General features: G+C 42.6%; 1 protein-coding gene across 1 annotated transcript in view; it reads right to left on the bottom strand.

Moving 5' to 3' along the window:
* pappaa (pregnancy-associated plasma protein A, pappalysin 1a) overlaps positions 1-26,086 on the bottom strand; it is a 92,768-nt gene extending 66,682 nt beyond the window's left edge. Inside the window, exons 1-7 of the mRNA XM_069673515.1 lie at positions 25,696-26,086; positions 19,618-20,722; positions 10,252-10,397; positions 9,687-9,980; positions 9,186-9,378; positions 8,758-8,879; positions 1,751-2,252 (exon numbers count right to left, since the gene is read on the bottom strand). Of these exons, the coding sequence (XP_069529616.1) occupies positions 1,751-2,252; positions 8,758-8,879; positions 9,186-9,378; positions 9,687-9,980; positions 10,252-10,397; positions 19,618-20,722; positions 25,696-26,086 (2,753 nt within the window). The remainder of the gene's footprint in view (positions 1-1,750; positions 2,253-8,757; positions 8,880-9,185; positions 9,379-9,686; positions 9,981-10,251; positions 10,398-19,617; positions 20,723-25,695) is intronic.
* Positions 26,087-26,819: the final 733 nt, after the last annotated feature.

Below are 26,819 nucleotides of genomic sequence, written 5' to 3'. Positions count from 1 at the left end.
ACCTCCCAGCCCTTAGCCATTCCAAACAAACCACCACCCATGGTTGGAGCCAAAGAAGCCAAGATGTCAGTTGTCCTCTTGCTCAGTTTGCCCCAGTTCAGGTGAAGGCCTGTGGCCCGACAGCCGGAGGTCAATCACCCCCCACATCTAGACCTCCATCGCTCTACCCAGCCCCGTGGAAACATGTTGCAAGAAGAAGAAGCGGCTTACTGTGTGGTCAACAAGAGCATTTTAGCAGCTGGACTGGGGCGATCAAACGGAGCACTTAACGTTGGATTTGTGGCATGCCAAAACATCTGAGTGAACTTTGCTCTTATATCCTTAGCATGTCACAGGATCTGTTTGTTGTGAGACAGTGAATGTGATGGGGCTTCTTTTGGACAAACTCTTTTCAGTTTGTTGAAGAGACCACAGCAGTAGTAAACACCGAAAGCTGTTAACATTTCAATTTCTTTGGTTTGATTAGTGTCATGACATGGAGATTGACCCCAAAGCATAGTAAAACACTCACATACTGGTTCCCTCTGAATCCTCACGCGTAACTTAGTTAGATGCTGAGTAAATACATTGATCATTTAACCAATAGTGACTAAGTAAATTATCCCCACAAACTTCTCCTTTATCATGTTCTCTCTTACTTCAAATTGATGTTTCATTCTGAACCTTTCTTAAGTATACGCTTCCATAAAACCAACAACGTAAGTTTTTATTGTTACACTTATTCTCCAGTGAAATAAGTTTAAGATTTCGTTGGCTGGAGTACACTCCTTACTTGTTACAAACCTTCTCCGACCGTCTAACAGAGACAAGATCCCATATGCTCGCACTGCAGCAAATAGTCAGCCAGTGCCACTGACCACCACCACTGGAATGCAACCACAGCTAGTATAATATACCACAGCAGCGAAACTACCTACAGTACATCAATAATCACTCAAGTGTGCCAAAACCCCCAAATAAATACGTCTCTGCTGCAGACATCCTTCCACAGACACTGCCATTCAATCAGGATATTGTGTAAGGCCACTTTATGGAACTTAGGTATCATTGCTTCATCTTGCATAACATGCATACTCACCGTTTTGCCTGTTATCAAGCACTTTCCTTCTCATGTGAACCGCGCTGACAGCACGATAGTGAGATGGCATAACACGCAGCGGTGCCATGTATAGCACAATCTTTACCGAGTCAGCACATTCCATGAAAGCAAAGCACTAAACTCTCACCACAGTGTGCAGATAATACCTTTAACAAGCCATCTGTTTGCCTTTGCTTCATGGAACATGGGAAAAAACAAATGTGGGCAGCCATTGACCTGTGACTTAGGAAACAAATGTTGGGCTGCAGATTTGAAACTGCAGAAGCAGGGGTTGCTTGCTGACGCTCCTGAGGGTATTGAAAAGGATATCTGGTATTACACCAACATATTTTTAAGAATACTTTCCACAGATAGATAAACACCATCTGACTGGTCCATCCAAAATCTCCAAATAACATTACTTAAGCAGGAAGCTAAATGGCAATCACTCAGCAATTCTAAATTCATTACACAAAATACTTTGGACAGAAACAAGAGTTTCATTGTAGTAAAGACGTCTTTTCTCTTCTCTCATGACTCTTCCTCTGCCACGAGGAAATGTTGGTCTTGCAAACCTCAACAAAGACCAAACCAAATTGAGTTTTATGCATCTTGCTGACACATTCAGATGTGGATCTTTGTGCAATAATATTCACCTACCAGGTCACTCACCTGTCTGTGTATCGGCGGGTAGGTTTATTCAACAACAGGCCATGTGGTGCATGGTTGAAGGGCGGTTGGCGCAACAGGTGGTAGCGCAGTGGTTGGCAATGCCTACAAAGTGCGCAGTCTGATTTGGATGCCAAGAGGGTGGCATCAATCTCTAGGTGTTGCTCCATTGTGAAAAACTGTACCCCGTACACCTCTTCTTCTATGTCCAGCTTCAGAGTCAGCGGCGTGTCACAGAAGACGTTGCTGGGGCCCAATGAAATGTTGTTCCCGCTGACGGTCAGTAGCAAGATGTTGTGGATTGCTGGCAGCGCTGTTTCCTCAGGGCTGAAGAACGTTACCCACACAGTCAGGGAGTCTGGTACCAGCGGGTAGAGGAACTCTAGCTGGAGCATGCAGCCCTGGAGGGGGCACTCCGACAGGCCAACGACACCTTGCTCGATTCCTGCGTTCGGACTCCAGGTGCGCACACTCGGCTCACAAGCCTGCTCCACATCTGGAGGGCCTGTAGGATAAAGTTACAAAAGGAGATACAGTGTCAAACAAATGAAAGAAACTGGCCATCCCCTTCCCCATAAAATAATGAATGAGTGTTATTGGCGCTCCAGGTCTTGCAGTTTTTGGTAAAGCAAATGATTTGAGGTCTTGGGGCCAAAAGCATCTCAACCTATTCTCAAATTCTGAATGGGTAAAAACCCTACTTCCATGGCTGGGAATGGCTTGGAATGGCCTGGAATGCGAGCAGCCTGGTGGGCCACTTATGGTAAGCTAAACTGGATCTACAGGATGAACCTTAAAAAAGATTAATTGTAAATGCTAAAGGTCTTCAGATCCCTCAAAGGATGCAAAAAAGCCCTCTGAATAGGTAAGAAAGATACTACGTTGTTAAGCTATTAGCTCTTTCATGAGTGCTGACAGATCAAATATTTGCATCAGTGATCTTGTCAGTGTACCCACACTTCTTGCAACATCAAGGTAGAGGTGAAACTGAGAGTTCATTGTGAGTCAATCTGCAGAGGAAAGGCAGAGCTGAGGTGTGTACCTTTCGAGAGGGGCCTGTGCAGGGTTCTCACTTCAGCACAGTCATTACAACCTCTAACAGTCACACTCCAGCCATATTTGGAGTCCACACACAGCTAACTCGCATTATCCCAAGTGACGTACACTAACATTCATCAAGCACTTTTAGAAGCCAGCAAGCAGCAGACACTATGTTCTCCCTCGATTTCCTTTTGTGCATTTCCAAGCTGGCAACCAACGAAGCCATTTGCTAACCTCATTTCTGGGCACCGTGCAAAATTCCAGTGTTTAATCAAGTGAGGACTGAATACGGTTTCCAAGCCACATTATCTCAACACATTTATTATTGTACTGTAAGTGTGTGTGTGGCCAGAGTGGAGGTGAATTAAAGAAAACGAGAGACAGAGAGAAAGAGAAGGAGAGGGAGGGGGGGAAAGAGGGGGAAGGCTGGGAGAGAGTGAACCAAGATACTCCAAGAGCTTGGCTTTGCTCAGCTCGTGTAGTCCTGGATTTCTGGGTACATTTTCATTGAGTTTGCAAGGAAAGGAGCTGTAGCCACTGAAAATATTTTGTAATGTCAGCTGTTATGATGGGCCCTACTCCTGCTCTGGCGCTGTTGCTAATGTGGTTGGAGATTTAAGAGGAGACAGAACATGGGTGTCATCCACTATGTAACCTAAGGCAATGTAAGCTGTATTTCAAAGATGTATCTGGGATTTACAGTACAAGTTGTACAAGGAAATCATTTGAAATCCCACATCCAAACCATGATGATTCATATTTAATTATCTGCTCAACTGTTGACAGTGCAGCTACCTGCAACAGGCCATCAAATTCCCACTGAAGAGAAGAATATTCCTTTCTGTATCAATGTCTCAGGACTTTGCAGCAGAACTAAAAATTAATCAGCTGCTTACTTCTACATAAACAGACCCTGAAGTGTTTGACCTATAGTTCCCTTGGAGCAGAGCGAGGGGGCCTCAAGGTGACTGAACCATCCAGACCTGGGCTTTCAAAGAGCCATTCATTTTCAGTTGATGAGCTGATCCCATCGTGGTATTAGTCTGCCGACAAAAACACCCAGTTTTGATAAAATGAGTGAAATACGTCAAGCAGCACTTCAGTTTAATTGGCGCAACATTGGCCATTGTTTTGGTAGTCTTGAAACCTCTGCAGTATCCAATAACCACAGGTAAAGGTCTAGACAAATGTGACTGAAATGGACAAGGAATATGTCACTGTCATTTTGGGGATTTGCATTGGTATCCTTCATGGAAAGGAAGCTCACTGTTGCTTCCAGAGTACAATTATACAATTATTAAGACTGAATTGTGGAAAATCGGGGGCTGGTGGGCCACCATTTCCAAAAAAAAAATATAAACACACCAGCAACCAGCAATAAAAGAACTTGCCACCTCCTTACTCTGGCATCGCTTATGGTAGCGACCAAAAAATTGGATCGTACAATTTGATTTACATTTATCTTTCATTGCGATGATGATGATCAGTGGGTAAGAGTAGAAACACAACATACCCATTACACTGTAATGGACTGTACCAGGATTGTTCCCACGACATATTCCGCTAGCCAGCTTAGTGCCTTGCTGAATGATGCTCGATTGCGCTGGACAAAAAGTTGAGCCTAGTTTAACATTTTTGCCTGACGAAACAGAATTTTTTTGAGTGTTGAACTCATTGTGAAAACTCACAACACTATAAGCTTATTTTCATCCTGGAAGCCATTTAATATTTGAAGGATTCAACATCTGTTGGCCATAATGGCATTCCTTTATCTTGTTTCGTTCCAGAGCTACACAGTGGTTAATGCTTTGAGGTATTTTTTTATTGGGGGTACTGCCTGAATTGACAGTAATACACCTGCTAGGGTCAGCCTTATCAGACCCCAAACAACAATTATCCATTTGTCAGGTGAAAATTGGGCAAAATAAGGCAACTGGGGATTCAATAATGAGTAACTGTGCTAGCCAATTAAACTTTCCATACAAAGGTAAAGATAGTGCTCTGTTTCAAACAAAGCATGATCAATGTTTTATGCAACTCATAGGAATTAGCTAAAAACTGACTAGTTGGCGTGTAAGCATTGATGCCAATGCCTGCTCACTTTTCCCGCCATAATCCTTCTGCACTCGAGAATCATCCCGATCCACAAAAAGTCCAGAGAGCCGGATGAATAAACAGACAGGGATATGTCCGGGCATGCACGCTTTATGCTTTCTAAGAAGTGTCTGGCTCTGGCTCTCACTATCGATGACTCACTGTCACACACTGTTACACACTTCCTCACTCAGAAGGCAGACATCAACCCCCCTCCAACCCTTTTGCCCTGACACACACACACACACACACACAAACAGAGAGACACTTCACAGACACGCTTTACAAAGGCAATAGACACTCTACTGCTTGGGAACCAATGTCACATCATATTACATTCAGAGTATTTCAGAGGTTAATCCGTCATAGCTGTTGGCAGCTGGTGTTTTTTTTTATCATGTAGAGCAGTTGACACAAGTGCTACTTTTGGGTACACATCATCACAGATTTGTTTGATTTATAGATATTGGTGTAAAAAAATCAAAAGATAAATGAGTTGATCGGACGAGACTAGTGATGGTGACTAGTGTTAGCAACGTTAGCAATATTTTGTGTGTTTTCTACCACTGATTAAGGGGTCAAGTGAACATATCTTTGTTCTGTAACGTTGTCTCTTTGCAGACTATCAAAGGAATTAGCCAATCAGTGAAACTCTGATTATTTAAGGAACATTTACCAGGAATTATCTGTGAAAAATATTGCCATTATGAATATTTAAACCTATGGGCCTTGGCATCTTTGCTACAGTGTACATCAAGGAAATTATGCATACAACTGATGAGTCAGAAATCATGTTAAAATTAAGGATCAGGCATATTTTTTGTTGTCGGTTAAATATCCTTATTTGGTTTGTGGATAGCATACATTTAACACTCTGTTTTTACATAGAGAAATAAAGAAGTAGAAACTACATTTCTTCCAGTATCTCAAACCTACAGACGAACCAAATGATTGCGGTTTAAATTTCTACAGCAAATCCACACAAATTTACACACAAGCAAACGTGGTTTACCTTTCATTTACTGCAAAGGCATATGAAGAGCATTATTCCAGAAGTGAACCTCCATCTGCAAAATACTACACACATTTGATGGCGTACATACACATCCTGGACCTTTCACTTCCATTCAAGCACACTGCTGTTTTCAATCAACCAGGAACCTCCCTTGTGAATGTCACTAACCACATGCAATTCTCCTAACTATCTTGGGTGGTTTCCACCCCACCCAACCTCTCCTACCCCCTCCCTGAATCCATATCCATGTGTGTTTTCTCCTTTTTTTCTTGCATATTTCTCCAAGGCATAGAGTAGTCGAGATTTATGGGAGGTACTCTGGCTCTCTCTGACCACGCAAGTGTTTCCAAGTGGAGTAGTGTGAGGACACAGCTCACAGATCCTTAGATAACAGGTGCTATGTGTATGCATGAATGCTGATGAATGCATGTAGGCGCACCTGCATAGTCACACAAGTGCATTTACACATTAAGGTGCTTATCTTCCAACATAAGGATGCTGGAGACTAGCTAATATACAGCCACTTAAGTTGACTTTATGTAAGAGTCAGAAGTTTGCCAGAATGTCTGTTGGAAGTTAGAAACTGCTAGACACATATTCGCCATCACAGCAGGAAACGGCAGCTGCAGTATCCAGTAAGAAGCTGGCCCAAGCAGAGTTAGCAGGGAATGGGGAGCTGCCACAAACAGGGACCCCTTCCAAGAGGGAAAATAGAGTACAGTTTACACACACAGCATGTTAGACAAGCCCAGACTTGCCCCTGCTACACACACTATAGTCTGTGTGAAGGCAAGGCTCAGTGATGTTAGAATCTATAGAGTATCCACACAGGGAGACATGAACATGCAGTGAGACATTCAGAGGAAGCGTCAAACACAAAGATAGAGACATAAATAATGTTGTCACTTACTTAGTATAACATTTTTGGGGTAGCCTATGCGTGCTGTTGTTAGGTTATTGCTTTGTCTGTTATTATTCAGGTGTCAGTCGGTGGAAGAACATGTTTCCGAGCTGTTAACGAATCAGCGGTCTGTGTGGATACATTTTGATTGACTGTGCTGCTTCTAAGAAATAACTTAGCAAGTAGTAACTCAGTAAAAACTTATTTTATGAGGGTCTACAATGGCACAGTATGCATGGGTTTGTTCAGACAGACGCTAACACCTGCATGTTTGTGTGAAGGGTCTGTGCCAGACTGTCCTTGTATTTATAATGTTTTTTAAAATATGCACAAAAGGTTATTGGAATGGGTGCACAGTGGCATGAAGTGGACTAAATGTACTTACATTTTACACCATTGAATACGTTCACATTTTAAATTTATGTTTTGTCTTCACAAAGAGAATGCAAAGTTTGCTAAGTTCAGCAAACTTAGCTAAATAGTAAGCTAGCTACTAATAGGCTTGCTCGCGCAACACTAGTGCTCAGTTTAGTGACGTTTAGCGGCCATTTTCACATATGAACTACAGACTATCTTGGGACTAAAAGTACTAACTTAAAGTGATAGCTAACTCACCCGTCTTTACCTTGAGTGCTTGCAGTCTGATTGTGAGTGCACAGCTAATAGGCTAGTGGCTTTACACACTTAACTAGCTGAAGGGGGTCTACTGTTATGATGCGGCAAGATAGTTGGTTGCTTGCTGGACACGATTAGGTAGCTGTTTTTTCCTGCTCTTTAATATTATCGGAGGTAGGATATGATTCTCAAATTCATTGAAGTAGTTTCTGTCGTCAAAGTTAAACATAATTTTTGAAAATACATCTTAAAGAGACCTACTTATTGCATATTTGTTTCCTCTTTGGAGCGTTAGCATGGAGCGTTAGCTTAACTCACCTTTAGAGTTAATAAACTAAAACTGTCAAAACATTAAGGCTACAACAAAAACCATTAGGAACTTGCTCTTTGAGCAACAGGCTTGCTTGACAATACCGCAGGTAGAGGATTGCTCCATTTAAACATCTGCTGTTCTCTGTGGATGTGTGGACCTAATTTCTAGAAAAAACACCATATTATTACACAAATCCCCACACAGTATTTTACTAGTGTGAAACAAGGCAATGCCTAAGACATTTGTCTTCACACAACCGTACAAGGCATGGTGTCTTTTTTAACTGACTTTGATTTTAAAAGTACATTTATCTAAATATCTTTCAGAAAGTGCAACATATGGGAGAACAACAGCTTGAACAAAGAGAAATCAGAGCTGCACAGATGGTACAACAACTATTTTTACAGCATGAATACCTCAGACTAGAAAAACAAAAGGGATAAAATTGGCTTTTTTTAAATAAATTCCACTATTTTTGGCATTTATTGCACTCAAATCCCCCTAAAGCCAAATTAAAAAAAGCGAGGGAATTACCACTAAGACATGATCTTTAACCTTGGGTTTTGGGCCGTAGCTGTCATATGGGAATTGTACCATACAGCACCATCCAGTGGGAATCGACCTCCTCGATCCTTCCAATTTGTCCCACGACCCAAGTGTCATGAATCCAGTGAGTCATTTGCATGTTTTGAGGTTGAGTCAGTTTCCAAAATTTTTGCATGTCAAAGTATTGACTCAGAAAATCAACAAAAAGGAAACCTCATATTAGGTAATCACACTGTAAATGGTGGGTTTAAGGTGGATGCGGCTTTGCTTTGGTATTAAATATGCTTTAAATAGAAACAGCTCATTATAATCAAGAACCTGATTAAAGACTGGGAATCAGCGCGGAGTGGAGGATGAGCGAGGAGACATATATTTACATTTATTATAATAAGCATCAGTGAGTACACAATCATCTTACAATGACATTGTTTAATGACATGAATCCGAAAAACCATTACGTATAGCTTAAAGTCTTGGTACTGTACCTTCAGCCTCTCGTGGGGACCAATGTCCAGAGGGGGCACACGGTCTCGGGGAGGAAGAATTGGAGGCGTACTGCAGTAGAACTCTCCCCTCTGTGCATTTATCACACACTGATCCCACTTCTCTAGGAAACCAACAGACAGGCACAGCAACCAACTTAGATACAGGCCAAATACACTTTGTTACACGATAATTCATTGCAATGACAACAAGGGAAAACTATACCATAAATCATCAGAGTTTAGGTGTGATTTAAGATTGTGCTTCCAATTTCTTGGCTCGCTTTAAGGTGTTGTAGTCGGTAAACAAATACATTAATGTAAAATTACATTAACATAATATAAGCTCAAACAATAACGTAATAAATCTCTGTCAACTTTATTAGCATACACCCTCGCATCTGTTTAGCAACTTATGTAGCTCATTTCACCTGTCGTAAAAGTGTCCAGATATTGGTGGAAACCATTCCAGTGTGATGGAGTTATGATGCTGCTCGACCACTTGGGGTGCCATGGGCACTGGAGGAGGCTTGGAGGCGGGTTGCCAGGTTTGGTAGATGAGGTCCAGGTAGCAGTGCATCCTGGCCACCTGATTCAGTGTGAAGGAGTCTGTACAGGCGTCATCTGCAGGAGACAGAGGTAGTGGGGAATGGGTTATGGATGGAAAAAGGATGGTGTTGCCGTTTTGTATTTGGCAGTATCTTTTATTTTTTGGAAACAACTTTGACAGTATTTTAAAGTTCTGCCCAAAACATGGAACTTGAAATGCCTCTGCTTAATTCCACACCTGTCTCAGTATGCTCGCAGACTCAACAAATTCCCCTAGGGTGATCTCTCTGTGTCAGTTTCCGCATGTGAGAGGTATCACTGTCAATTTTTACCCAGATACCATAAGTAGCAAAACACACTTGAGGTTGAAGGCTACATCTCACCTGCATAGCTCATGTAGTTGTTAAACGGCGTGTGCGTGAAATGCCGACAGCCGCAGGTTTCGTTGCCCGGTTCAGGATCGTGGCAGCCTTTGTATTTGGGAGTGGGGTTGGTGTCGGCGCACAGATCTCCGGTCTCCATCGAGGGCTCGGTCTCCAAACACGCATCGTTACACGACTCGATCTCTGATATACCCCGAAACACGTGGTAAAGCCCAAGGCTGTGGCCGATCTCGTGGACCATAGTGTCGGTGTGGCCGAATGTGCCGTAGAAGGAAGGGTTCAGCACGATTCCACCTGAGAGAAGGAAGATATTAACAATGCAAACAACACAAAAGCCTTTTCCTAGTGTAGTGTAATTAAAAAGTGGAGTAAGATTCAGACAATGCATTATTAATGGGCCTCCTTAGCTTCATTATCACCTTCTTCCCTGTTAGAGCTGTGATGAAGACAGAAACTGCTCGGGGCTTGACCCGTAATTACTCAAATTCAACGATGTGGGCTGCCAAAGAAGTGTGCGCATGTTGGTGTTCCTGCATGCACATATGTGTATGAATTTGTCTCCTACCCAAATGTGTGAGAGCTTCTTTGTCCCAGGGCCAAGTGGCAACCCCTGCCAGGTCTTCATCGGAGGAATTGGCAAAGAAGACGTTCAGGTGAGTCGAGCCATCCAAATGCAGGATCTCTTTCAGCTCTTTCACATCCAAATAGGCCCTGGAAAATAGGAAATAAGAGCATTTCACATCAAGTTAATCGCTGTACAATGAGGATGGTCTCTTCCTAATGAATGGAGATTTCATCATGGCAAAGATTCACAAATAACAACAGGGTCTCCAAGCACAGAGGAGTTTGTGTTGGGATATCTTTCTGTAAAACAATGCTTAGAATTAGGTCCCGGTTGAATTTAAACATTTTTTAATTAAGTATCTCTGTAGCCAGCACACTTTGATTATTCCACAACAATCTGTTTTTCCTTTTGACTCTTGGAAACACAGCAATCACGCACCTGCGAAGCTTTGATGAGTGCTATCACGAGGTAAAATAACTGTGAATCTGCCTGGTATCAATTTTGACCAATCAAATCATTCCTTTACCTCCCATCTAATTGCATTGCAGTCCCTGATCACTCACACTTGAGTAATGGAAAGAGATTACAGGCGATGTTGTTGACGTTGTTGTCTAGGAAGTGCGGGAGACAAACAAACAGAACTACACCCCAAAATATGTCGCTGTGGGCGTAAAGCGCTTTAAGAGTTGAATTCTTATTGCAGGAGACACAGAGTTCGAAGCCGCAATGTTTTTATGTGTATGATGATGTCGGATGTTTCATGGTTGAACAAAACGAATCAATTACAATTACAGTATTTTTGTCATCATTTTGTCTGTTTTTGACAATCCCCTTGTGTGTATTCCATCTTCATTTGTCATGGGGAGCCACATAAGCACCCAACAGGTGCTGGTGGGAAAATCAGCTTAACCAGTGACACTTAAAGGAATCTGGCGTAACATTTTAACATTGTGTAATTGCATATTGTAAAAGTGTTTTTTTTTTCTTGTAAAATTATTCTTTTTTTATTATATTTGATTGTTATCCTGTGAATGACTCCTGATTGGCTCTTTTACACATATTTGATAATATACAACAGTTAGTTCCAACCATGTACTCTGATTGGACAAGAGGCATTCTATGAGTGCTGATATAGAGTATAACAGCACTGGGAATTTTTACTGTGTATCACTCATGTTCTGAATACTGTTAATCAAAATTATAGCAGATATGTGTTACATTGATCAAGCTGGTACATCTGTACCATATAACCAATTCCTTTTTTACTGGTTGATGATACATTAAAACAAACAGATAAATGTACATGATAAAAACAGCTGATCTGTGGTAACCTGTAGACACAGAGTGCAGGAGAATGTTTGGGTTGCTTGGCAACAAAAGTCCAGTTTCAGTTAAGTTGAGGAACTAGTTGAGTTGGTGGAGCAAAAAGTAATGACGTTGTTGATTGTTACTTTTTGCCGCTTGTGTAACTGTTGTATAAAAGCAATATCACACTCAAGGTTGTGATGTTATAGTGAATATCGGCATGGCTATGATTATCTGTGGCCTCCTGCCTACAACTGAATCACAGCCGTGATGAAAATAGGTGTTTAATTAAGCCTCTGTATGGGACTCTGCAGCAACACTTGTTCTGTTTTTTCTATTTATTTAGGTTTCATCTGCAGCTCAAAATGTGTTGTTGTTTTTTGTATTTATCTCAGAGCAGCCTGATTCATTCAAGCCGGACCGGGACTCCAATTAATTGTTCAGCTATTTGGATGTCTCCCTATCCGTGACATAATGTTTTGTCTCAGCCCTGGGAATACTAACGCCAGCGTTAATGACTGCAATCATTCAACACAATGAGATATCTTTCCAGCAGTGAAACTGTCATTCATTTTATGAACACATCAAACACGCTTTTCTCTATGAGCCTGGCTGGTGGTCCTGGCAAACAGCGTCAACACGCTCAGTCATCTCTTGGAAGAGTCAATAATGTGTTGCATATGCCGATGTGATAGTTTATCATTTCCTTTGGCTCTACAAAGGTTTGGAAATAGATACGCAGTGGATACGAAAAACGGGAGTTTATCAGAAACAAAACATGACATCGGGCCTACTATCACAAATTAGATCCTCATCAGATGTTTTGACCTAGTTTGTGTGACCTACTTGCCCGCTTTATATTTCGTACTCTTATTTTGTATGTGCTTAGATCTTATGATTAAATGCAATAACACAGAGGCTAAAATAACATGCCTTTACTGCACCTGACCGTACACTGCACGGACAGTTTCCTCCGACAAGAGAGCACGAAGCTATTTCACATTTCTTCTTCTATGGTTTGATGTTTGCTTTCTTGTAAAATAACACACTGTAATCTCTCACCGGAAGAAATAAACTCCATGCTGCTGTCAGTTTTTGTGAATGGTACCGTGTCTGTGTCTTCAAGTCCCTACAACCGTACATCAATGGCTAAATATTGACAAAAATGAGTCGTCATGTTTGCATTTGTTGGCATAAAAATGTATCTAAAAGTCTTGAAATTTACCGTGTAATAATGTAAATACATATATGACTACAAAGTTGAGAGTCTAATTAAGCCTCAACTGCAATCTGAGTGAAAATGAGAACATTCTAACTACTGCTAATTTTGCTGTTTAGACTATTTCTCAAGACTGTGGAGGTGTGGCCAACCCCTTTTTGATTGACAGCTTCCGGAATAATCTTCACAGCAATGGCACATGTCACAGTTAGCATAGTTTAGACCTAAACAGTATGTTCGGGTCAGAATCGGAAGCTCTGCCAACAGAAAATACTCTACTATATATATATACTATCAATGGTGAGTTACTATACTATACTATACTTTCAATGGTGAGTTAAAAAATTCTTGGCTAGCAATATCACAGATAGCAGTTAGCATACACAGCAACGTTAGCTTAGATGCTTCTATTAGGCTATGAATGCAATGCTAAATTACAGCTCGGTTGGTTTAGCTAGTGCTATATTACTTAACTAAATTCCCCCTGTAGATACTCACTACCTGATGTACAAAATAGATAATCGCCCGTAGCTATCTCTCAAAGCCAAAAATAGCCGAAAGCAGCCTATGCTTAACAACTGCAGCGGTCAATAATTAGCCGCTAATGCCGGGTGGAAAGAGCCCTCTAGATTTAGTTCACAGAAACTTAACTGACAAAATTTCAATATTGGATATAAACAAGTTTCTAATACATTTTAGATGCTTACCATTATATACATAGGACCCAAAGTTAATACTGCTAACACAGTTAGAACGCTATTGTGGATTTGGATTTCCAGTGGCTTCACTGAAAGAAAAAATAGGTGAAAGTAAACTGAGGTGCTTAGACCTGAACATAAATGATGAACGGGTGATGGATGGTTGAAAATGCGACTCATGGCAGGGGTTAGCAAGCTGATAAATTATGGCATTGTTCAAATTAAATTAGATATAGGAATTGCCCTTTCTGTGCCATTAGTGACAATGGAAACTGATTGGTCATATCTGAGTCGCTACCCCTGTGTTGCAAGGTTGATTGATCACCTTTTTTTTTACACAAACTCTAACTTTGTAAAGTTAAATCTAACATATCACAGGCACACAACATTCTCATTTCAATCATTCAAGATCTTCAGTTACACTTCCAACCTTTGAAACGCAGAAACGTGTAATCACGTGACATCGTTTTGTAATAAGAGTAAAAGTCACGCTTTGTTTTTCAAAGTGCACATCACATTTGTCCCACTTAGGTGAACTCGGGTAAACAGAGGGATGAAAGCAACATTTTCAAAAGGCTCATACCTTTGTGAAGTGAATAATCCTGGAGTGTGCTATTTATATTTGCTCTTCTACTCAACAGCTGACGAGAAATAATGTGTATTTACACTATGTGTTGAATTGCTTTGTAAAGTTATGAGGTGGTGTGAAGTGTATATTTCCACTGCGCACTAAGCTAAGGGGGGGGAGGTTACCACTGAGAGGATATTCCACAGAATTTTACTCGAAATGTGTTCAACAAGAGTCACTACCATGCTAAACAAGTTGTGATTGATAGCCACAAAATAGCAGCTATAAGTAGATGGGATCAAATTTGACATGTTGTGATTTAAGCTCAATTTGAGTGGAGTATTTGGTTACCACAAGTAGTGAAACTGCAGTAGTACAACTTTACGTTAGTGTTAAGCTCTTTATAGAGCAGTTTTAATTCAATATATAAGATAACCTAACCTCAGGAACTGACCTAGTGGTATCAGGCTAAAAGAACCATGTTTGTAGTTGTAGTATAATATTAAAGGCTATAAATATTCCCCCCAAATGCCCATCAATGTGCTCTATTTCCTCCTTTAAAAGTTAATTAATAGTTTAGTTTTTAATACTTCTATATTTGAAAAGCAGGCGTCTGCATAAAACATTAAAATTTGAGTGTAAAACCAAGAGTCTCACAGCATATGTTCAATGTAGCCTAAAGGAAGCAATTTAAAAGTCAGTAACGCTGGTGTCTGGCGGTGTTCTGAAAGAATTTACACCAGTGATATAATTCTCCCACTGCGACAAGCCTGCTAAGGTTACCACCAATGCACAATTCATATACAAAATGTTTCATAACATCTCTCTAGCCCTTGTTGGACAAGTCTCTCTGCCTCAAATCACAAGTTGGATAAGGAGCTGCTTAGCAAAGATGCAGTGTTCCCTCAAAACAGACGTTTTGAATAAAGGCTTCGGTGTAGCAAACACTTTCTTCAAGCCCATGCAAGAGCAACTGGGGGCACTCTCTGGGGCCACGTCGAAGAAGAAAGAGAGAGAGGGAGAGAGAGAGAACAGATGATATAAGGTCTCTCTTCCTAATAATTTCAGGAATTTCATTATTTCCTTTGAAAATATTTGTCCAGAGTTTCTGGACATGCATGACGGGGAAAAAGGGGTCACAGGGGTTTGATGTAGAAATGATTGAGTCAGCAATGAACAAGAAAAGCAATTCTACTGTAGGGTCAGAACCGAACTAATCTGAGTTCAATTATTCTGACGCCCTTGGGCTTGTTACAAAAACACAATGTGCATCAAATGCTTGATTGATGCACAGGGGAACTTTTGGAAGAACAATCAACTGAAAAAAAGACTGGTTTTCTGAAATTCCATATGTGTGTATGTATTTCACATCTCTCTGCGAAACACAAATAATCACGCTGGTAAAGATTTGGACAAGGATTTTGTCTGATTTCACTGTGGGAAGTCAATACCTAATGACTTCATCGTGAGGGCGTTTGAAGTCAGAACAGTTTGGACCTTTCAAACACTGTCTTTCAATCTGTCCATCCACATCTTACTCAAACCTCCTTGCCAATAACCCTTTACCCCGCTTTACCCCGCCCTCTGTGTTCTCAACTATTTCCCCATCCCCTAGCCCCCGCTCCCCTCTCATGCCTCTCATCATACATTTTTTCGGCAGAGATGAGCCACTTGGGAAGAACAGGATTTTCCATGCATTTAACCACACTACTTTTCAGACATGTCCTGGAAACAAAAATCTTTTTAAAAGAAGAGAATGAGAGAGAGAGAGAGAGAACATTTGAGGGAAGGAGAGAGGTAAAGTGAAACTACACTTTCCCTAAATTCAAGCATCACTGCAGGACATCTGTTGCAGGGAGATCCAGAGGTGTGCAAACTGCCATGTTAATGCTTTTATATCTGATACATATTAAATGGTGGGATTATGACTTCATCCATTTACACCCATATATTATTCATATAAGCCCATAAATTTGCCTTGTATACGTATGTCAGAGGCAACATAGTGTGAAAGCTAGGGTTAGCTGGCATGGCGATGACGGTCTCGCGGCCAAGAACACTTTTGAAATTGGAGGGGGCCCTTAGCTACCCTGTCATCAAGTCGGTCAACACCACAGCCCCTAAACCCATCATTCATCTCTGCCTTTATTACTGTACTTGCACTCTCCTCTTTAACCTTCCAACTTGCTCGTCTGATTATTTTTTTCCCTTCCAATGAAGACACATGTATAGAGACCGTGTCAATGCTTGGTTTCCAGAGATCTTGTTTGGAAAGCAGTATTTTCAGACTTACAGGGTTGGCGATCACTGGACGCTACCAATGATCGCCAACCCTAACAGTTCCAATCTTAAACAGAAATTCTTGATCAAGAACTGGGTTGAACGCTCTCAATTAGTGAACCTCTTCATCAGTCTTCCCTGACTTCTGCACCATGATAACATTGCCAAAGCATTTTTAGTTGAATACCCTGGTGTGTCATAAACTTGCACTCTCCTCTTTAACCTTCCAGCTCACTCATCTGATTACTTTTTCCCCTTCCAAGGATGATACATGCATAGCAACCGTTTCGACGCTTGAATTCCACAGATCTTGCGTTGTCTGCTCACTGCTGAGAACAGAATTAATGAAAGCAGTACAAAGAGACAAATAGAATCGACGGGGGGACCGTACAAATGTTCCCAAACTCTTCCAGTTCCAATTGCGACCACTCTTAATTTGTGACTTCTGGACCAACTTGCCAAAAGGCCTTATCAGTTGGATTCCCTGGTGTGTCACACATTCAAAAGACCACCTACATTATTTGGCAACTTATATTCCCTTCAAAGCCAGATGCAATTCCTCTGGCTGCCTGGTCGCCCCCCTCCTTACTGCAATTTCCCGTCTGTCTTCAGAGAAGAAGAGAGGCTTCTATCACCCCCCTTGAGAGCGCAGGTGAAACCTCAACAACAGGTGCTTTTATAAGTGTGCTGTGGCTTTAAAGGGGAAGTGCAAAGTCCTGGTATTTACGCCCAAGCACTCCATTATGTTTTATGGGACGGGGGCTTAAGGTTTAGACGACCAACTGTAAAACACCCAAGTCAAGGGCCCTGAAGATTAGCTCCCCGCTCTGAGCTGGAATACACCGGGGAGAGGGAGTGAAGGAAAGAAAAAGAGTGGTCAATCCATTAACCTGCCACAGCGAGAGGTATTGACTCAGGAGGGGGAGAGAGACAGAGGCCAAGGGAAAACAGATGACCTATTAGCCTCCGATAGCCTGGGTAAAACTTCATTTCCCAAAAACATACTGAAGCTGTAATGGCTCTTATATTCACCTTGCAAAGTTTGTGTATCCATCCATCCAAGGTGCGCACAAAAAACCTTCTGACTCTGATGAGTTCTGATATTATGGGATCACTCTTCTACAGTCAAACACACAGATTAGCTTTTCAAACAACTTATTCAGAGTGCCATTTGTTTTCCTCCCTTCTTCACGCATGATGTAAATTCACATTGTATAAATTACAGCAGCAATTTCTGATGTCCCTAGCTCCAGACATAAGAATGTTCAGACTTACAATAAGTGTTGTTAGATAACATCAGATACCACCAAAACCATAAGAAGTGTCAAAACCAAGGGCTGTGAAAACAATGCAAAATGATTCTCTCAGCCAAATGTGGCAGGAGGGAAAGATGGGGGGGTTATTATCAATGGTATTTTCAGAGGAGAGATTGTTGTAGGACCACAGAGTTGCCCATGTCCTGTGTAAGCCAGATTTTGGAAAACACTATTGTAAGTGGTAACAGGCGCAAATGCTGCAAAAATAAATGCAGGACCTCACAACCATTGTTCCCCAGCACACGCAGTACATTGTTCATCCAGAATTCCATAATTAAGGAGGAATGTCAAACTGTTTGTAGTGCAGCTCTCTGCAAGTCTCTCCAGACATACCATAATCAAAGCAAAATAAGCAACCACTTGGGGAGATTATATCTATTTTTTTTTTGTCTTCTTTCCGTCTGTGTCTTTCTCTCTCTTGCTGGTAACCTTTCCTTCACGAATCCATCCTTCAAATGCCCGCAGGGAGGTTTGAACATTGCAACGGCAAGCCAATGGCTGATGTCTAAATGAAGTAGTTTGCCCGCCACTTGATGAATGAGCTTCTAATGATGACTAAGCTGGAAGGGATTTGGTAGAACTGAGAGATGGAAGCAACGGCAAACCCACCTGCTTTTCCCCTCTGATGTTCTTAATTAGATGTCATTATTTAGCTATTTAGCGGTCATTTTAAACAACAGGGTAGTGCCAAGCAGACAATGCTTCGAGCTCAACTGTGATTGAAAACAGCCTGGTTTCCTTGATTCATCCTATCAGAAATACCCAAACAGCCCTACACGCTCGCTCTACTCGTTTTTCTCCCTTTCACTTGTCCCCACGTGACAGCGGCATGAAATACTGACAAACATCTGAATTTCAGCCATTTCTTTCTCTCTTTTTCTGGCGTAACCGTAAAGACCTCCTGCATTCTCCACAAAAATGTCTCAGTCTACTGTTTCAGTGTAGCAAGAATCAAACAATCCTGCTATTGGAGGTCTGGCATAAACCTTATTACATTGAATTCCACAGATTTGTTCTCCTTGCCAGCTTTTACTCATCAACTACAAGCCACAAGGAATTAACCACAAAAACTTGCATGCATTCGTGAAGGCCTGTGTATTCTTCCAAAGTAGCCGCATGAAACCACATAATCTCTTGCTTCATGTTCAGCACACCTAGGAGATCTCGTACCACTGGTATTCACATGCAAGTAAAGGGAACTTTCTTCAGTGTTTTTCCGAGGAAATTCTTCCAGGCACCCACGTTTAGGGACCCATACCTGCCTCCCCAGGAAACATGTCTTTCAGTGGTTTCCTGAAGAGAGCAGTCAGTCTTTGAAACTGTTTCCATTGCTACAAGAAAAAGCCATACTGGACTCCCTCTTCTGACCTCTAATTGCCCTTATACTCTGTTTAGAATGTCACTCTTTCCAAACCCACTCCTTCTCCAATCAAGCCGGCTTAATTAGGACCACTTGGTATAGGAGACATAGAGTAGAAGAGGGTGGGGAAAGCTGTTGAAAAATTGATACAAAAATGAGCGGTCTGGCCTGCACATTTGCTACCAGTAAAGTCATCCGGTTGCGTTTGTTTTGCCCTGCTTAAGTGTGGAACACTGATTGAACCGGGCCAAGGCTAGATTGGACTAGCTGTTCCCGGAGGATTTCCCAGGCCACACAGGCTGGGAGTTATGTTACACTCAGACTCAGCCCAAATGGTCAGGAAACAGTAGGACTAGACATCAAACCTCTCTTCAGGGACACATGTATGGAGAGATTTGTAGTCTGATTTACTCAACACGTGAGGCTTTGGTGTAGAGTTGGTTTACCAAATTTACTCAGTCGTGCCAACCAAAGAAAATGTCAAAATTAGCCAAGGAATGTTGCGGTTACTTAAAGCTTTTAAGTGAATTCAAGACCTCTGCTTATTTAACAACAACACAAGAGGATAAACCAGAGCTGAAAACATGATTAGTTCCAACATTTCAAGACAGTGATCTTACTTGTGAGGAGAAGAGCGGTTGAAGCATGTCTTGGTCACGTCCGTCACATTGGGGTTACAGCAGTCACCAAGGTCGTAGAAGAAGTTTTCCCAGTTACATTCAGGATCACAGACACCATTCCCCTGCTTGTGCTCAGGGCAACGGCTCCGGTGCCCGGACATACAATCACCTGCATCGTAGCCCGTCAGCGGATGGTTGCATTCTGGGTCGCATGCATCATCCCCGACTTTGCTGATATCACAGTTAGCTAGTATCAACCGGTTTCGAAGGGAGGAATTGGTCACATTGTGAATGCTAAGTTCCCATGTGATGTTGTAGGGGCTGAAGGCATCATTTAACTGCTGGTGCTGCAGGCTGATCTGGTGGTCTGATACGGTTGGTCTCATTCGTGCATCATCCCAAATGTTAATGACCCTATATCGTATTTTCTTGGGCCGACGGAAGGTCCAAAGCTGGTTGTAGTTTTTGATGACCTCAACATTGTCGCAGACAGTCTGACCACAAGTTGGAGGCTCCAGTTTTGTGTCCAGTAATTCCTCAGAATTCCCAGCCCCACCACCACCCAGAAACCCTAATCGTCCAATTCCTCCCTGCTCAGGCTGAGGAAAGCTACCATCTTTTACAGTCAGCCACTTCCGACCTGGGTGCTCGAATGTTTCTCGAATGACCAGCTGAGGTAGATCTAGGGGGTCCTCGTGGCCCTGCATATCCCTGATAATATATCTCTGCCCTCGGGCTTGCCTCCATAGACCCACCCTTTCCACTGCCCCCCTGTAATTGTGATTCAGTGCATTTCCTCCAATCATCAGCACTTTGCATTTTTTGGTCAGATGGCTGAAGACATCACCTGATTGTTCCCGACTGACGCCAACTTGGGCGCCATTGACAAAGAGCTTCATGTATATGCCGTCATATGTCACTGCTACATGCGCCCACTGGTTGGGAACGTAGCGAGCGTTGGAGTGAATGGAGGTCACTTTGTGGGCACGATCAGTTTTAAGGGAGAAGAAGAAGCGAGGGTCACGGTTCCCATGTTCACTGACCGCCTGGATGCCAAGCAGCCAGCCTCGGTCACTGGAGGCGTAGAAACATTTGTCGTAAAGGCCTGGGGAGAGAAAGAAAAGAAGTCGATTAATGTGTGACGCCTTTATTTTCAGGTGTCAGTGTGGGGGTGCAGAAGAGAAGAAAATGAACAGCATTCATAAAAAGCATTTGTCATCGATCACCTGTAAATTAAACCACATTGACCCATATATTTTGAAAACTATAACTCATAATTGAGCGTCCTGTAAAGTGTTTTCAGAGGGAGGCTGAAATTGTGCTTGATTAGGGACCAAATGTATCAAATCTATATGTGTGCTGTCCTGGAAATTGGGTTGAAGTGCATGTTTAACCAAGGGAGACCCCATGGAAATCTCTCTGTATAGGCTTCTCGTGAACACTGAGCACATTTAAGAGCTGTGCGTGTAAATGTCCCTTGCCAGTGGGGTAGCCAGAAAAGGCTAGTTTTCTGTTTTTGTAGAGGCACCAAAACACCTTTTTCCTGTTTCACTTGGACCGTGTATGTCAGCTTCAGCATGGTAATGTGTTTTCACTTCTTAGGGGATCTCTGAATGTTAACTGTTTGTTTGTTTTGCGCTTGTTAAGGAACGTGTGTGCACGTCTGCGGATGTACATGTGTGTTTGCCACTATGTGAGTACTGTATATCCATACAGTCCGGTCAAAGATTCCAAAGCACCTTGACACGCCTCACAAGGTCCATCTCTGAGAGTGTCTGTGTGTTCACAGGTGATTCTGAGGAGAGAACAGGACTCCACTCTTGCCACAAGAATTTATTCCAAGGATTTGCCAACATCACTTTTAACCAAGAGCTTTCTGGTAATTATATCTATCCACAAAGAGACACTCAAATGTGACCTGTGCACCCAGCCCTTGTAGGTACTGGAGTGTCCTTTACAGTTGCTCCTTGGAGCCTGTAAATACCCTTCATATTTGTGTGTGCTGCCTTTGGTAAGGTCTGAAATTATAAGCTGATTATCATAGTGATGATCACATCTTTGCCTCGACGCACTTGTCCGCTCAGATGCCTTTGTTCCCAATCGATTAGGAGGCTACCTGAGCCGGCAATAAGTGGCCGGCTAATGGTGATTGCACGGACGTCTTGCTAACTTTGACCTGTTTCTAATTAGATGCACACTCCAGTATGCATTCATTAACTTGGTATTTCAATGGACTAATGTTCAAAGAGTGAGGGCTGGGTTCAGCGTCAAGGTCAGTCCTTTGGTGGATGACGTTTTCAGGCTTTCGACAACACTGGAAGGAAAAAGCCTTCCATCTGTCAGCTAGTGCACTCAAGGCTAAAAGGTGTGCTAAAATGCTCGTAGGGCTCCTAGTGTAAACAGCTGTCATAATTCTGCCATGCTCAATTAATCTAACACACTCCACTTTTCCAGACCCTGCACTGCGACTCCTCTGGCTCACACACAAATACACCTACACACACATGCACATACTTATACAGACATGCATGCATACATCCTCACGAACAAACACACACACACTCCCATCGAATTGAAACGCCTAAGTACACATCTGTGTCCCTTCTGAAACACACACACACACGCAAAGGGATTTGCATGTGCACACGCTACGGTAGAGAGCTGTTCCTGTCAGGTTCAAAGGCAACCTTCCCTGCACTTGCCATTTGTCTTCTTCCAAGAAAAACACACTCAGGGAAAAAAGAAAAAGTAAAAAAAAAACACACACATGCAAACACAAAGAAAAATGTCACAAGGACTTGATAAAAAGCAGGGAGGAAGGGAACAATGAAGAGTCCGTTTACTTTTGAGCGGCTCGGGCTCTGAAAGGTCAAAGAAAGGCACTTTTCATAAAGTCATGCTAAAGTGACCGCCGCTGAGGAGACAATGGAAAATTCCATTAATATTTTAAAAACAAGTTTTATGAAAATAACAGGGTCTGGGCTGTAAAAATATCACCACACCACTTAAAGAAAAAGTTGTCAAATTTAGCTTTGCGATGTCAGATGACGTAAAGAAACACCATTTTATTTGCAGTGTAATTTATACTGTGACACTGTTATCACTTGGCAAAACACTCCAGCAAGGAACTACATCCGTGACCATGATAAAGCTTCGACATTACGAGACTGTGAAGGTGTTTCTGTGTGCCGAGGATGAGTGTTACACTCAGTGCTCTCCGCTCTCCAGGTAATTAGTCATGATCTCAAGCTTATCCATCTTCCTCTTCGGATCAAAGCTGCATCTTATTATGACGGAACAAGAAGAGGATACAGTTATTAAGCATGTGTGAAATAATCCTCAACAATTTAAACACATTTTGATGACAACACCAAAATATATCCGTTATCGCTGCTATTATCTGCCACCGTCTGCAAGTAATTGTCCCCAGCAGGTCATGGAAGAGAGCCTCCGTTTCTCTTGCGATTTATTTTCCTCTTCCTTTGATACGGGACGACCCAATGTGACCCGGATACGGGGGATAATAGGGCACAACAAAGTTTGCATAACATTTGGACACAGGACTTGATGTTCTGATTGTGTGGACGGGTGGCTGTGTGCACGTACCTGTGCGAGTGCGTGTGCACTCAATGTTTCAAATGCTTTTAAAAGCTGGGATCAATTCTAACCGTATGGAACCGTCAACATGGGAAATGACGGGAGAGAAGAGACTTTTTATCTGGAAGTGTTGTGGTTCAATTTAAAGGGGTCAAGACGATCCACACTTGTGTTTGATAGAGATTTGATCCAGTCATCTGTGTGAGTGGAAAGCTATCGATCCCTGAACTCTCTAGTACCACCCAGAGGTGGCCCTGCTTTACCTATCCAATGAAATGTCTTAGGAGGTCAGTTACAATCCTCTCACTACTCTAACAGAATGAAGATGTTTTATGTGCAAGAAAACACTCAAAGAACGAGTCACCAGAGTTGGACAAGGATGCAAAAGTACCAGAAGACTTCACGTTTCAAGCGCAGACTTTGCACACAGTAAGATGACTCCCTCTCCCACAAACAAATATTTGTAAAAACATAACAAAAAGGAAAAATGAAATCTGGAATTCAGCCAGACAGAAAGAGAAAGAGACACATGTTGGTGGTCAAAACAACAGCTTCTGCAAACAACACCGTGCTGGGATCAAAACAAGGGGATGGAGCGTTTTCAGAGGCACTGGGGTTTTTGAGTCCTGAATTGGATTTAAAAGATTAGGCTTTATTGAATTTGTTCGGTCATCATATTTGTTCTCTTTAGGACCCGGCCTTTGGCTCACTGATGTGGGCGCCATCGGACAAATCTTGGACACACAAGATTACGCATGAATATTAATCTCTAGCAAGCACGTGTGGGGGCTGGGGGAGGGGGGGGGGCGGGGTGCAAAAACAACACCTGTAAAAAAATCATGTTAAATCTGCATAAACGTTCGTTTTCTGTCAGGATTGCGTCCAAGAGGCGTTTATTGGACTCTCTTTTCATTGTGGAGGTCGTTTGTGTTGTTGTTGTACCGGATTTCTTTACACTGTGCAGATGTTCTTGTTATTGTGTCCATCCTCTGTAAATCTAAGAGTCACTCAGGTCACAACAGACCCTCTCACCCCCCCTTCCCCCCCCCCCCCCCCCAGTTTGAGACTCTTACAAGGGATTGGTTTTATAGAGCTTGTCTCTGCCAACTGGCTAGCACTACCTAAAAGTGTGCTGTATCTCAAAACACACACACACACACACACAAGTGATTATTTATGTGTGTGTTGGAGGATGCTGAAGTCAGACAGACGGAAAGTAAAGGAGCATGTAAATTTACTCATATGGTTCAGTAAAGTCCCCAAACGTGCAGGCAGGCTGGCATAAAGGAGGCTGAGGAGGACTGAGTTCAATTCAGTTCAGTTCAGTTCAAAGGCAGCCATCTGCACAAGTACTGTAGCAGGCAATGAGTTGTGTATGCAACGCTCCCTATCGGCAAGGAAAAGCAACAAAAAAACTGTCCTATACTGTAATGCACAAAAAGCGCCATTGGTCAAAAAACAGATGATGCAGATCTGTTTTTAACACCTCTCTGGTGCTCTTTTACGCATGGCTGCAGGACAAAAAGGAGTGCGCGCAGATGTCAGACACGAAGTGTGAAGCTTTCCTCTGACGACAGAGATACACTAAAGTATCCGTGTGTGTTGTCATCTGCGCAGTCAGGACAGATATGCATCAACCAAATCTGATTGCGCCTTTTATAAACTCGCCGAACAACGCATGATTTCGTGCGCTTTGGAGAGACGCACGACTTTATCAGTAAACGCACACAACAGCAACACAAACACAAGCAAGCAGGACATTTTCGGGGCATGAGGGGAAACCCTGGGTCTCTCACTCCTGTCCCGTAACTCCGGTAGCCAATCCAAAAGGTGTCGGTTCTGGGGGCTGATGGGGGGGTTGGGGGGACACTCAAGCTTGCGGCTCGCTCGAGCTGCGTGCTCTGAGCGTCTCCACACACACGGCAAATCTCTCCCCTGCTTTGTGCCTGACGTGACGTGCTCGCGCACAAAGTTTTGGCCATTACATCATAGTTTTAAAATAGCCAAGACGGCTCAGAGAAATTACATTTTACGCACAGTGACATCAGCTGCCGGTCAAGTGATGCGGTAGCCTATATCTGCTGCCTGCGCTCCTCACTCAGGTTTTATGATCATTACGCTCATAAATCACCTTTTTAAAGAGGGAAATGGGAGGGAAAGTGATGCGTAAAATAAAATCATATTGCAGCGGTTTACTCTCTGCATGGTGGCCAACTTGATCAGAATCTTCAGTGACCCTACGCTTGCACTACCTAAAATATCCGCTGTACTTTTTAGAGCATTACATCATTGTCTAGTCTGATAGATGAACTCATTTTCAACTCGCTGAAACTGCATGTTGCTATGTTTGATTTGACTAAATGACACAAGGATGAAACAGTTCACATGTGCATGTTTACTTCTCATTGAACTCGCTTTGCAGACACACTAATAAAATGAGTTTTGTTGACAATTGGATGGAGGATGTGTAGACTATCCTACCTGCAATCACTGTGGGTGATCGTTGACCTCCCTCCGGTTTGATCCACATCTCCAGAGTGAAATTTCCTCGGGGTATCTCCACGCCAGGCTTGAGCCGGAGCTGGTCCCCTCTGCCGGTAAAATAGACAGCTTTCCCCCGGTCTGGAGAGTTTTCCTCCGCTTGAGAGGAGCGCCGACGCTGGCGGAGCACCCGTCGCTCCAAGCCGGGCAAAGAGCGTTTGCCCCGGGGCAGACGTGTGGCACAAGCCCCTGGGATGGTGGCTTTCGCCTCCCTAATGCGCACTAACTCCCTCTTGGATCTCCCCTTTCTCCGGACTGTCCCGCACTCTGATCCAAAACACAAGAGGAGAATCACCAGGCAAGACACCCAGGGAGATGTCCAAAGTTTCATTTTTCGGGAGAGGAAATAGCAAAAAAATATTTAAAAAATAAGAGAAAAAATTAAAAGAAAAACGGAATAACTAGAAAAAATGTATGTCCACAATGTTCTCTTTGGAATCCTCTCGAGTTTTTCCTTCTGTCTTTTTACAGCCGTAGAATGTCAAAGCGTAGAAACTGTCTATATAAACACATAAAGCTATGCTGTTTTTCCCTCTTTATAATGCTAAGCCACGACCCCCTCTCTTAAGCAAAACTACTCTGGAGACATTCAGGGTACACAGGAATATTTGATTCATATATGTGTTCCACCGTGCCTTTTCTATGGGTTCCCATTAAGCCAAAGGGATGACTAATAAGTGATCAATCAAGAGGGGGGTCCGGCCGATGCCCCCCTCATCCCCTTTGGACGTTGTAGGAGTTACTCGCAGAAATCCACAGTTGTCCGCCAAGCTCTTGTCACACCTTTTTGTTGTTTCCTTATCCTACCCGTAAAACAGCATAAGAAATGGCACATATTAAATCCCAAAGAAAAGTGACAACAAAGCGACCTCTCATATTTATTACAGGAAACAAAAGAGGTAAATTGGGAGCAAAAAAAAAAATGGAATCCAAACTTCCCCCTCGCCTGTGTGCCTGTACAAAAGTTGCAATGCACTATAATGTGTGCTAAGGCGAATGAGAGAAAGAGGGACAGAGAGCAGCTGAAGTAGTAACCATCGCGGTCCTCATTGATTGCCTGGAGC

This window comes from Semicossyphus pulcher, unplaced genomic scaffold (assembly GCF_022749685.1).
Source record: "Semicossyphus pulcher isolate SPU_LCO1_2020_fin unplaced genomic scaffold, fSemPul1.0.p SCAF_22, whole genome shotgun sequence".
NCBI classification, from domain to species: Eukaryota; Metazoa; Chordata; class Actinopteri; order Labriformes; family Labridae; genus Semicossyphus; species Semicossyphus pulcher.
This window is presented reverse-complemented; position numbering and strand designations above follow the sequence as displayed.